This window comes from Mustela lutreola, chromosome 4 (assembly GCF_030435805.1).
Source record: "Mustela lutreola isolate mMusLut2 chromosome 4, mMusLut2.pri, whole genome shotgun sequence".
In the NCBI taxonomy this organism is placed as follows: domain Eukaryota; kingdom Metazoa; phylum Chordata; class Mammalia; order Carnivora; family Mustelidae; genus Mustela; species Mustela lutreola.
Genome location: NC_081293.1, coordinates 191283632 through 191294780, shown reverse-complemented (window position 1 = coordinate 191294780; position 11149 = coordinate 191283632). Strand labels below are relative to the sequence as shown.

At 55.5% G+C, this 11149-nt stretch overlaps 1 protein-coding gene and 1 long non-coding RNA gene across 4 annotated transcripts; one reads left to right on the top strand and one right to left on the bottom strand.

Annotated features, from left to right (window-relative positions):
* Nucleotides 1-229: 229 nt before the first annotated feature.
* Nucleotides 230-3798, bottom strand: LOC131829891 (uncharacterized). Its single transcript, XR_009353024.1, has 3 exons — nucleotides 3247-3798; nucleotides 1736-1799; nucleotides 230-1065 (listed from the first exon to the last, which is right to left on the bottom strand). It is a non-coding gene; the product is annotated as an uncharacterized LOC131829891 (long non-coding RNA).
* Nucleotides 2246-9509, top strand: FAM131B (family with sequence similarity 131 member B). Of its 3 annotated transcripts, none has more exons than XM_059172124.1 (7): nucleotides 2246-2448; nucleotides 5066-5175; nucleotides 5729-5764; nucleotides 6017-6110; nucleotides 6375-6572; nucleotides 7995-8138; nucleotides 8335-9509. In XM_059172124.1, the coding sequence occupies exons 2-7, from the start codon at nucleotides 5122-5124 to the stop codon at nucleotides 8805-8807; spliced, it is 999 nt and encodes a 332-aa protein (XP_059028107.1). In that variant the 5' UTR covers nucleotides 2246-2448; nucleotides 5066-5121; the 3' UTR covers nucleotides 8808-9509. The 3 variants fall into 3 exon arrangements, with proteins under 3 accessions (XP_059028107.1, XP_059028105.1, XP_059028106.1); XM_059172122.1 differs by lacking the exon at nucleotides 2246-2448 and adding an exon at nucleotides 2604-2792; XM_059172123.1 differs by lacking the exons at nucleotides 2246-2448; nucleotides 5729-5764 and adding an exon at nucleotides 2604-2792.
* Nucleotides 9510-11149: the final 1640 nt, after the last annotated feature.

Sequence of the window (11149 nt, the reverse complement as noted above, 5' to 3'; positions counted from 1 at the left end):
TACTTGGGATGGAAAGCCTGACAAAAGGCAGAAGAATGTGTGTATGCGATTTTTAAACAAACATTGATATATTCTAATTCTTGTATTACAGCTTGCTTCTTTATAATGTCATATCATGACTAATTTGTCAACAAATTCAATTATCAAATATTATCAGTGGCTACATAGTATTCTCTTATAAGCATATACATAACTTATTTAATTAATCCCCAGGTTTGAGCATGTGGGGTGTGTACCATCTTTCATTATTATGTAAATAGTGCTCTGATGGGTGCTGTAGATTAAATCTTTGTCCACATTCTATTTTTATTTCCTTAGAATATTTCTATAAATGGAATAGCTGTGTCACAATTTAGTAATGCGCAAAAACAGCAATGCATATTTTAAAGATTTTTTGATCAGTACTGTCAAATCGTCCTCCAGAAAGGTTGTTCCTGTTCATATCAGAACTGGAATCTTTGACCTTGGCTCTGAAGATAGCAAAAAGACTGGGAAAGAATGCTTCTAAATGGGGAAAAGTAAGAGGATCCTGTACTAGAAGCAGAAAGAAAGCAGGCCAGTGTTGCGCCTCTGACATTCTGTGTTTCCCTCGTGCTAGAAATACCTTTAAAACAGAATAGGAAACAGGACTGATTCCTTAAAACCTGGGGTCCCTTTTGTTGACTGGATTTCAATCATTAGGATAAACCCAGCCTTGTACAGCTGTGGCAAGGGGAACAGGAGCGGGGTTTGTATCCATGTTTGGACCAGATGAATAGTGGGAATACTGGAATCAGAGAGCACCCCAAAGGGAGAGCAGTTTCAAGTGGGAAGGTGTGAGCAGAGCTGGCCACTTGGTCTGTTACTTCCTGACCTGGATATTCCCATCAGTGCTTTCCCTCCACAAGCAAAAGGGACTGAGTGGCGCTGCTGTAGTACTGGAAGCTGTTTCCTCTTCCTATTCCCCTTACCCTTCTCCTCCTCCTCCTCTTTCTTCTCCTCCTTCTTCTTTCCCTCCATCATTCCATCTTCTTTCCTTTGCAGCTGGACAATATATTCCAGAAGGGCAGAAACCACATGATGCTCCTTTGTATAACCAACAATAGTAAGTATGGGGGGAAAATACTTGTTAATTCTTCTCACTGTCAAAATAAGGTATCAGATCTTGCCACAAATGATACTGGATGATTAAAATCTCAGGATGCCTACTGGCGACTCCCTCTTCTCTCTCGTGCTTTTATAGATGCAGACTGGATTTCTTTTGTCATGCACAGAGAACAAAGATCAGTTCTCTCTCCATAATTCCATCTCCCAGATCTACAATTAGATTATTTTCACCTTCTCTCCTATCTTTCATCTGGGACTCCACAGAACGTGGTGGTTATCACCCTAAAATTTAGCTCCCCATTCAAACTATACAGGGTTAAAAGGTGCATCTATGAGACTTGGTATTTTGTCCTGTTACACACCTGCACCAGGGACAGTGCCCTGCTCCCTGCCCAGCCCGGGAGGGACATGAACGCAGGTGGGGAACACACAACCCTGGGTCAGCATTTGCTGTCATTGGTGCTGACCCCATCAGCTCTCTCACACTCTGGGTTTGTGGGCGCTGCTTTGACAAGAGCCTCTGGTCCCTTTCTTGTGTGACTTTTCTGGACTTCACTTCCTCCCTGCTATACTATAGTACTTGACCCCTACCACATAGATCACTCCCTCTTTCTCTCAGTCTCTTACCCACCACACCCTTGGTACCTACCTGACCCCTTCTGGCCAGCCAGAGGGCAATCCTCCCTTCTCTCGACTGCTTCCTGACATCCATGCTGTCATTTGTCAGAGGAGATCATCGCACAGAAAGTTAAATTGGATACAAAACTGTGCCGTCTAGTCAGTCTTGAATCCTGATTTTTATTCCCCTCTAGCTGGGACGGAATTATCTCATTCTACTCTCCCATCCCCAGGCAGGCCTGGAGGGATCTGCACCAAACCCATACTTATCCCCGAGTTTCCAGCGAGCGCCCAGTACAGGGAAGCTTAGCACACGATCCACTCGCAAAGACTCCGCGATCTGTTTGGGTGGACAAAACAGCGCACAGGAAACGCAGAGCAGCCGAAGCTGTATCCAATCACGCTCGCGTTTGTGTCCCAGATGAGGCCCCAGGAAGAAAACAAGTGTTTGCGGAATTAGGCGGCCAAGGCCCTTCATCCAAGCTCTATTGCACGTCCCCCGCGCGCCGCCCCCCCACCCCCAATCCCGCGCCTTTCTCGCTGGGCATCCCCAAACCCGGCCCTCGAAATCCATCTACCAGAACCGGAGGGCGGGCGCTGGGTTCCTTCCCAGCGGTCCCCACCGGGGACCCAAGGGGGACGTTCTCCGGGTCTCCAGCACCCCCCGACGCCAGCCCGGCCGGGACCGGGCGAGGAGCCCCCGAGCGGGCCACCGACAGGGCGGGCGGAGGGGAGCGCCGCGAGGTGCGCGGGGAGCGCGGCGGCGGGGTCGAGGGCAGGGGCGGGGAGGCGCCGCGCGCAGCCAATCCCCGGGCCGCCCCCTCCCCGCCGCCGCCAGCCGAGCCGGGGCGGGGGAGCCAGGCGGCGGCGGCGGCGGCGGCGGCGGCGGCGGCGGCGACGGAGGCTGCCGCGGGGAGGGATGGAGAGGGGAGGGGGGAGCGGAGCCGAGCGGAGACAGCCGCGGCGCTGCAGAGCGGCTGGGGCGGCGGCGCGGCTCCCGGTGCTGCCCCCGGCGCCCGCCCCGCGGCGGTGAGCGCCCGGCCCCGGAGGCGCCCGAGCCATGGGCTGCATCGGCTCCCGGACCGTGGGTGGGTACCGCGGCGGGGCGGGGGCGGGCGGAGGCAGGCTCGGCCCGCGCCGCTCCCTGACCCCCTCCCCCACCGCCCCCCGGCGCCCCCCGGCCCCCGCCCCGGCCTGGCTCCCGCACTTTCCCCGCGCTCGGCTCTCCTCCGCGCTCTCCCCTCGCGCCTCCGGTGCCGGACGCCCTCCCGGCTGCTCCGCTCCCTCGTCTCCCTCCAGCCTCCTTCCGCCGCCCTCCCCCCGCGCCGCGGTCCCTCTCCATCATCTCTCCAGCAGCCTCCTCTCGCTACTCGCGCGTCCCCGCGCCCGCCACCTCCCGGCCATCCGCCTCGACCCTGCCTCCCCGCCCGCGCCTTTCTCCCCTTCCATTTCTGGGGCAGCCCCCTTCCAAGGACCCCCGGCCCCCGCCTCGGCCCCCGCCCCCCCCCCCGCCTCCGTCTGCCTTGGGTGTTTTGCTCCCACCTCTTTCCCTCTGTCTTGTTGCCTTTTTCTGCCGTTTCGGCCTCCCCCGATTCGCTTTGTTCACGTGCATCTTCCCTCCGGGGCGGGGGCGGGATGCGCCCGGTACCTCGGGGAAGAGAACTGGGTCCACGCCCGGAGAAAATGGGGCCGGGCTGGGCTGGAGGAAAGGGCCAGGGGCGCGGGAAGGAGGCTGGGGGATTTAGAGCCGCGGACTGGGGTGGGGAGCCCGCTCCCAGGAGGGTGGGGCCGGCCGGCCGGAGGAACGGGGACCAGCACCTGTCGGCGGGGGCTGGCGGGGCGGGGCCGCCTCTTTATTTACCTTGGACTGGGGGCGGGCACAGGCGCCTCCTAAGTCGTCTCTCCCCTCAGCCTTTGCCTTGCTTCCACCCCCTTATCCCCCGCCCCGCGCACCCACTCCACGCTCACAGCTCCATGAATTAGTCCAACCCTCTCCCAAACCCCCCAATTTTTCCCATTCCAACTCCCAATTTCCCCCGCCTACACGACCCAGTGACCTCACGCTGAGAGAATAAATCGTATTATTATTACAAACAAACTCACTCTCGGGAAGCCCGATTTCTCTGAGACCCCATTTATTTCCATGGATACTCCCCTCCTCTGCTTTCACCTCTTCCTGGGGTTCTCTTTCCCTCCCTGCCCCCCCCCCAGCTCTGACTCAGCTCTCCCTCCTTTACAAAGGCCACCCCCCCCTCCTTCTCTGCCCTCCTCATCTCTGCCCCCTTCCTGCTCCCTACCCCAGGGGTCAATTATTTCCTCTTCCCTGACAACCACAGGGCCTGGTCTGACCCATCTCATCACTCCCCTGTAGCTCCAAGGGAGAGGGGCTCACTTAGGAGGGGGCTACCTCCTTCCCACCCATTAACCACCATCCGCTTTGCACTAGCTGTGTGGATTCCTGCTGAAGGCCTCCCCATGCTTAAGCAAACCATCTGATGGTTGAGTCCCTTTCCAACTGCCCAAGGGGTTCTTCCCCAACTTCTCAGGAGAGGCACCACCCTGTCCTCTTGCCAGCATCTGCCTTGGCCACAAGCTCTGGCCTCCCCTGAACAATTCCCAGCCTCCTCTGTCCTCCAGCTCTCCAGTCCGCCCTCAAATCCTGTGCACCAGCCCCCTCATTATTTTTTGTCTTCTCCTTGACTTGAATGCCTATTCTTTTAGGTCCTCTTTTTTAAAGTCCCCTTCGCTTCTCCCCCATTTTGCTCCTCCTCCATCCATGGCTTGTCTCCCACCAGTCAGGGCAGATGATGGCATCTCAATCTTTGCTTTCTCCCCTCTCATCATTTCTGAGTGAACACACCCAAATCCTGCCTCTATCCTTGCCAAGCCTCCTTCCCGCCAGACAGACTCACCAACTCCAAGATACAAGTCACAAAGGCCACATATAAGGAAGCTTACCCCTAAAGAAGCTGTGCCCTTATTTGTGGAAACAGAATGGATGAAAGGCACCGCTCCCATATACTCCCATATAGAAACCCTCAAAGATTCCTCAGGACAGAATAAAGAATGATTTTCCTGGTAAAACCCAACCACCGATTCCTCCATTTAAACAACAACAAATAAGGCCATACAACACTTTCTCTGAATATGCTATTCTTGGGTGAGCTCAGAGGGAATATTCTGGCTCAGCATTAGGGTTTGTCCTACCAAAAATTGGGGAAGAGTAGGGACCGGAAAGGAATGTACTTTCAGAAGGAGTGGGAACTGGAGGGAAAGGAAGGTTCTGGTGGGGCTGCCCCTGGGCAACACTCTGCAGGGGGTGTTGATGGTGGAGCAACTAATGAGCCTGTGGCTTCTTCAGGGAATGAGGTGATTGCAGTGGACTGGAAGGGCCTGAAGGATGTCGACCAGATCCACATGGACAGCACCAGCTCGCTGCACGGGAGCAGTCTCCACCGGCCATCCACTGAGGTGAGACCCCATGCCCGGCTGCCCCCTAGCCAAAAGAGTTTTTGTTTGTTTGTTTGTTTACATTTTATTTATTTGTGTGAGAGAGAGAGTGAGCCAGGGAGGCACAGAGGCAGAGGGAGGAAGCAGGCTCTTTACTGAGCAGGGAGCCCAAAGTGGGACTCCATCCCAGGACCCTGGGATCAGGACCCGAGGCGAAGGCAGATGCTTAACTGACTGAGCCACCCAGGCGCTGCAGCTGAAGGATTTTAAAAGACCCCAGAAACCCTCATGAACAAAGCCTCCCAGCTGCCTGATCCTTGAATTATCTCCCTAAATTCCAAGAGAACAGCCCAAATACTTCTTCAGACTGACACTTTTAAGGAACATTTCTCCTGCTTTCCTCAAAACACAGGCCAAATGTTCCACATTGAACTCCTAATCCCCTAAATTAAGCTGAGGAAAAACCTCTCTACTTCACACACTCCTAGAAGTCCCTGGGATGGGGGTAGGGGGCGGGCTACTTGCATTCCTGGGAGTGCCTGAGAGCCGCACTCCATTTGCTCTCTCCTCACAGCAAAGCCGGACCGATTTCTCCTGGGATGGCATCAATGTGAGTGCAGCCTCGGCCGGCCCTCCCCGGGCACCCTCGCTCCTCTCCCTTATACTCTCCCTTGGTCTGCCACAGCAGGCACCAGGAGCCTCACATTTCCTAAGGATTCCCCATATTTTCAAGGGCATTTGTGGGATAAGCGTCCTTGGGATTCCTGGGCATAATGTTTCCCCGTCACCTGCCCTAACTCAGACCCTTTCTCCTGCAAGCTCTGAACTCCTCTCTGCCCCTCCTCCACGTTCCCTCTCCCAGCTCTCCATGGAGGACACCACTTCCATTCTTCCAAAGCTGAAGCGAAACTCTAACGCCTATGGCATTGGGGCCCTGGCCAAGTCATCCTTCTCAGGTGAGACTCCTGACCTGGGGATGCATCCAGACAGGAGAATACCTGTGCATTCCTGCTCTCAGTCTCCTTGCTCCTTGAGGTCTAAAGAAGACTCCTACCCCTGACCTATTTGCCCTTTCCATCAAGCCTCCTGTCCGGGCTGCCCGTCATATGGGGCTTCCCCATTGGATGGAGTCCCGTGGGACTTGGGTGGGGACACGGGGTGGATCTTGTATGGGTATTGTGTGCTATTCTGGAGGATGTGGAGAATGTCTGGCCCCTCAGGGATTTCTCGCAGCATGAAGGACCATGTGACGAAGCCCACAGCCATGGGGCAAGGCCGGGTGGCCCACATGATTGAGTGGCAGGGCTGGGGGAAGACACCAGCCATTCAGCCGCAACACAGCCACGAGGCGGTGCGCAGGGATACCGACGCCTACTCGGACCTCAGCGATGGCGAGAAGGAGGCACGTTTCCTAGCAGGTACTTATTCTGGGGACCCTCAAGAGACATGTTTTCAGGATGACTAGAGACTGACCTTCCAGCCCAATCCCTGATGGTAGGATTGGCTCTATCCATAGGATGAGCATAGTCATAATTTCCCCATCAGCTCCGATTTCAAGTACTTTGACTGATTTGGGTAAGTGCCCTCAAACTTATTTTTATTATTATCTCAGAAATTAAAGAGAATTACATAGGACTGTGGGTCCACCTGTTCCAAATTCCTTCTTTCCTAAATGGCAGCACTATCAGTATAGAACAAAAAGGCAGGGGCCTTCAACTCTGAAAGACTTTCCTTCCACTCATGTCTCTTGAGGAAAAAGAAGAAAAGGCAGTGGGAAGTCCCTTCTAGACTCTGCCCCCTCAGCACATTGCAGTAGTGGGTTCACTCACTTGACTCATTGCTTATGACAGCCACTAGAAGATCAAGGGAGCTTGGTGAGGTGAGGGCGGGAGGCAGAAAAGGCTTCCGTCCAGGACGTGGAATCCCTGCAAGACAGGCATATGGCGTGATTACAGGAAGACAGCTGGGAAGAATGATAGATCTGGAAGAGAAGGGAGGTCTCTCTGTGCCGGTGGCATGAAGGTAGAAGAACTATCGGCAGGGAGGGGGTGTATTCGTAGGGGGTAGTCTAGGGCAATTGGAAATGTAAGCTTCAACCGTCAGCTTTGACTGCAATGGCGACCCACAGATCTACCCAACCTCCCTTCTCCCAGTTGCTGGAACTTTCCTCTTGATACCACTGTGGACCTACAAGGCCATGGTGCTTCCTTGGGGATTTTCTATTGGAATCGAGCCCCCTCATTTAGTTTCCACTGTCTTTGATGACCTAGTACTGGCTAACATTCTTAAAACCGTCCAAAGAGAAACTTCTGGAAATTCCTCATTTTAATCCCTTTAGATATTTCACTAGAAGACCCTCCCCCCCCCCCCCCCACACACACACCAACTCTCTCAGCTTAGAATTCTTAACCTGACCTCTGGAAGTCCCACACGGTTTTGCCTTGTGTGGGGGTTAGTCTGTGCTGTCCCATATAGTAGCCACTTGAACTTGAGCTTGAAATGTGGCTCATCTGAATGGAGATGTACAGTCAGTGTAAAAGACCAGCTGGATTTCAAAAACGTGTATGAATAAAATAATGTGAAATACCTTGTTAATTTTTATATGGATGACATGTTGAAAGATAATCCAAGATATATGTTGGGCTAAATAACATATGTTATAAAAATTCATTTCACCTGCTTCTTTTATCTTTTCTTTAATATGGCTGTGAGAAAATTTTAAATTGCACAGGCGGCTTGCATTGTATTTCTAGGACAGTGCTGGCCCCATGTCACCAAACCCCGCACGTGTGTCCAAGAGTTCCAGAGGTACCTCGTGCCAACTCTGTTTCTTCTTGCAGGTGTCATGGAACAGTTCGCCATCTCTGAGGCCACACTCATGGCCTGGTCTTCCATGGATGGCGAGGACATGAGTGTCAACTCCACCCAGGAGCCCCTGGGCTGCAACTACAGTGACAACTACCAGGAGCTGATGGAGAGTCAAGGTGAGGGACGGTCCCTCCGAGGTCTGAGAGGCCCCCCCGACTTCCCTGGGCTCCCTCCGTTCCTGTGGGCTCCCGGTTCGTCTCAGCTTTCTTTCTCTCCTCCCTGCGCTGTCGCCCTCTCTACTCAGTTCTGTGGGCTGTTGCTGCCGCCGTCAGTGTTCTGTGACCCTGCTGACTTCCCTGATTCTCTTTACAGATGCCCTGGCTCAAGGCCCCATGGATGGATGGCCTCACTCCTATGTGTCCCAGGGCATGTACTGTCTGGGGTCATCGGATGCCTGGGAAGCCAGCGACCAGTCCCTCATCGCCTCTCCCGCCACGGGATCCTATCTTGGCCCTGCATTTGATGACTCCCAGCCTAGCTTACATGAAATGGGGCCTTCCCAGCCTGCTTGCGGATACTCTGCTCAGGAGCCTCCACCTTTGCTGGGGTCAGACACGGACTGGGCTCCGGGGGTGGGGGGAGTGGACCTGGCAAGGGGCCCTGCCGAGGAGGAGAAGAGGCCATTGGCCCCCGAGGAGGAAGAGGATGCAGGATGCCGGGACTTGGAGTCACTGTCCCCACGAGAAGACCCCGAGATGTCCACTGCTCTCAGTCGGAAGGTGTCTGACGTCACATCCTCAGGTGTGCAGTCCTTCGATGAGGAGGAGGGCGAGGCTAACAACTAGCTTCCTCCGACTCCACGCCCAGCCTTCCACTCCCACCTGAGGGGCACGGCTGCAACAAAACCCTCCCTACCCCAGCGGCACAGCTGAAACCCGGGCAGAAGACCATGAGGTTACCCAGGAGTTGCCAGTCCTCGCTGGGAAAATGGAGAGCCAGGATGGGATTTTACCCAGGCTTATGCTGTAGAAACCACAGGTCCGGGAACTGAGGCCCAGACCACCAGATGGCCCTGAACTTTGCTTGGCGGCAGGCTTCTGGGTCTGTAATGATGCGGCTCCCATGTGGCACCCGAGGACCGGAGCACAGAGCAGCTCGTGGTCGTCGACTGGACCTCAGTTCTTCACCCTCTGATTCGTCTTCCAGGAGCCTTGACTGTGGCTGTGGGAATGCCTCCTTTCTCTGTGTCACTCCTGCTTTTCCTGACTCTCGGTTTTCTCTGACTGTGGCCCCAGCTCATCCCCACTATGAGGAACAGACCTCGGGGGCTCTTGGTATGGCTCGACGACCCAAAGTCGTGGGCCCTTGGAGGGTGGAGAGTCTGCCCTCAGCGAGAAATTGGCTTCTGAGATCAGGAGTCATGGGGGAGGGGGAAGTGGCAGCTGAGACGCACAGGGACACAAACATGATTCTCTGTAACAGGGCCTGCTCAGAGACCAGAAAGTCGTTGATGAGACCGAGAACAAACATGGCCGCCTGTTCCGAGATCTTGATTATTCCCTTGTCTGGAAGGAGGATCCAAGGATCTGGGAAAGGGCCCAGCCAGGGCTGGCTGCCCCAGCTCTTGCTTCCGTTTTCTGCCTTCTTCTGTCTCCTGCTCTGGGAGCCCTGGCCCTGAGGGGGTGACACAGAATGCAGGTGTCCTGGCCAAATGGGGAAGCATGAGGGCTGTGTCTCCTTCCATCCACCCTCTAATTCTCTGGAGCTGTTTACACTTTTCTCTTTGCCTTTTCTACATTTTTATAACTTCTTTGGGGACTCAGGGTTGAGTGGGTTGGAGGGAGGAGTCCGGTGCTGTCAGGTCCCGGCCAGGGCGGGCTGTTTGCTGAGGAGCAGTGTGGGCCCTCGGGTCCTTTGCCCCTTCTTCAGCTCCTCCCAGGACTCTAAGGAGGGCCTCACAGATGTCCTCCCTCCCTCCCCAGGCCCCCTGTGGAGGAAGAGAGGAGAATCAGAGTGTTCTTCCTTCCAGGGCGGGTTACAGTGAGGCGCACGCCCCGAAAGGGCTGGTCCTCGCACTCCCTGTTTCCATTGTGGTGGGGACTTCTGCGTAGCCCTTCTGTGAGAGATCCTGCCAGCAGAGGCCCAGGGGGAGAGAGAAGGACGCCACAGCTGTGGAGATGCTGGCACATTGCCCCTTCCCACTGCAGGGGCACAGGGAGACTCCGGGTAGAAGAGAGAAGCTGAGAGCTTCATTGTTGCCTTCCCTCCTGCCTCGTGCGGGGCTAAGGCTCCAGCTCCAAGGCCTTGTGTCCTACCCAGACTTCGTCAGGGGTCCCACCTCTTTACCCTCTGCCAGGAAGGGGGCACTGTCACTCTCTCCCAGACCCTGGACAGAACTGCCCTCCCCCCCCCATGCCCCAGACTTCTATTGCTTTGGAATGAGGAGGTTGAGAGTCGGGGTGTTTCTGTCCATCGGTGACTGGACCCCACCCCGCACTGAGTTCACACAGTCATTCACATGTGCTCTTGCAATGCAGCTGAGGCCAGGATCCCATGTCCTCCAGAGGAGAGGGACGGTGGCTTTCCTGGGGCTGGTCCTTGGAGGACCCGGGAGTGGGCCTGGTGAGCGTGGGGAGGGGGTCACCTTATCCACAGCTGTCTCAACAGAAGGCCTCGCTTGTGTTTGGTGATGGGACCTGACACAGGAGGGCGCAGGATGGCGCAGAGAGCAGCTCGGGGAGGTGGCCCTGCATGCCCTCGCTGGTTGCCCCTCACTGGAGCGTCCTGCCCTCCTGCCGTAGGACCTCCGGGCTTGGCATGCTCACGGTTCCCTCTTCCCACTGGTCCCTGTTTCCTCGCCTCACGTCACCTGCTGTCTCAGTGCCCCGTCCCTTCCCGCTCAGTCTCACAGCCTCTTGCCTAGGTTCTGCCCTGAGACCGCGGCGGACATCCAATCCAGTGGGCTCATTCAGTACAGTTTGTCCTTGCTCAGGGCCTGTGGCGTCGGGAAAGGTGGACTAAAGCCGTGTTCTTTCCTCCCTCCCTCCCTTCCCAAAGGAAGCCAAATGGTCCCTGCAACAGTGGCTGAAGCCTTGAGGGAATCTAGCAGACTTTACTCATGGAGGGGGCTCGCAGACCAGAGGTCAGGTGGGGGCCTGCATTTTCCATTCTGAAGAGCCAAGGAGCT

What these genes read in the sequence shown, in the direction of transcription:
- FAM131B (XM_059172122.1), top strand. Translation starts at nt 2,765, where the DNA reads ATGGGCTGCATCGGCTCCCGGACCGTGG. An exon ending in CATCGGCTCCCGGACCGTGG is followed by an intron (nt 2,793 to 5,065) that starts GTGGGTACCGCG and finishes TGGCTTCTTCAG; the next exon opens with GGAATGAGGTGATTGCAGTG. An exon ending in TCTCCTGGGATGGCATCAAT is followed by an intron (nt 5,765 to 6,016) that starts GTGAGTGCAGCC and finishes TCCCTCTCCCAG; the next exon opens with CTCTCCATGGAGGACACCAC.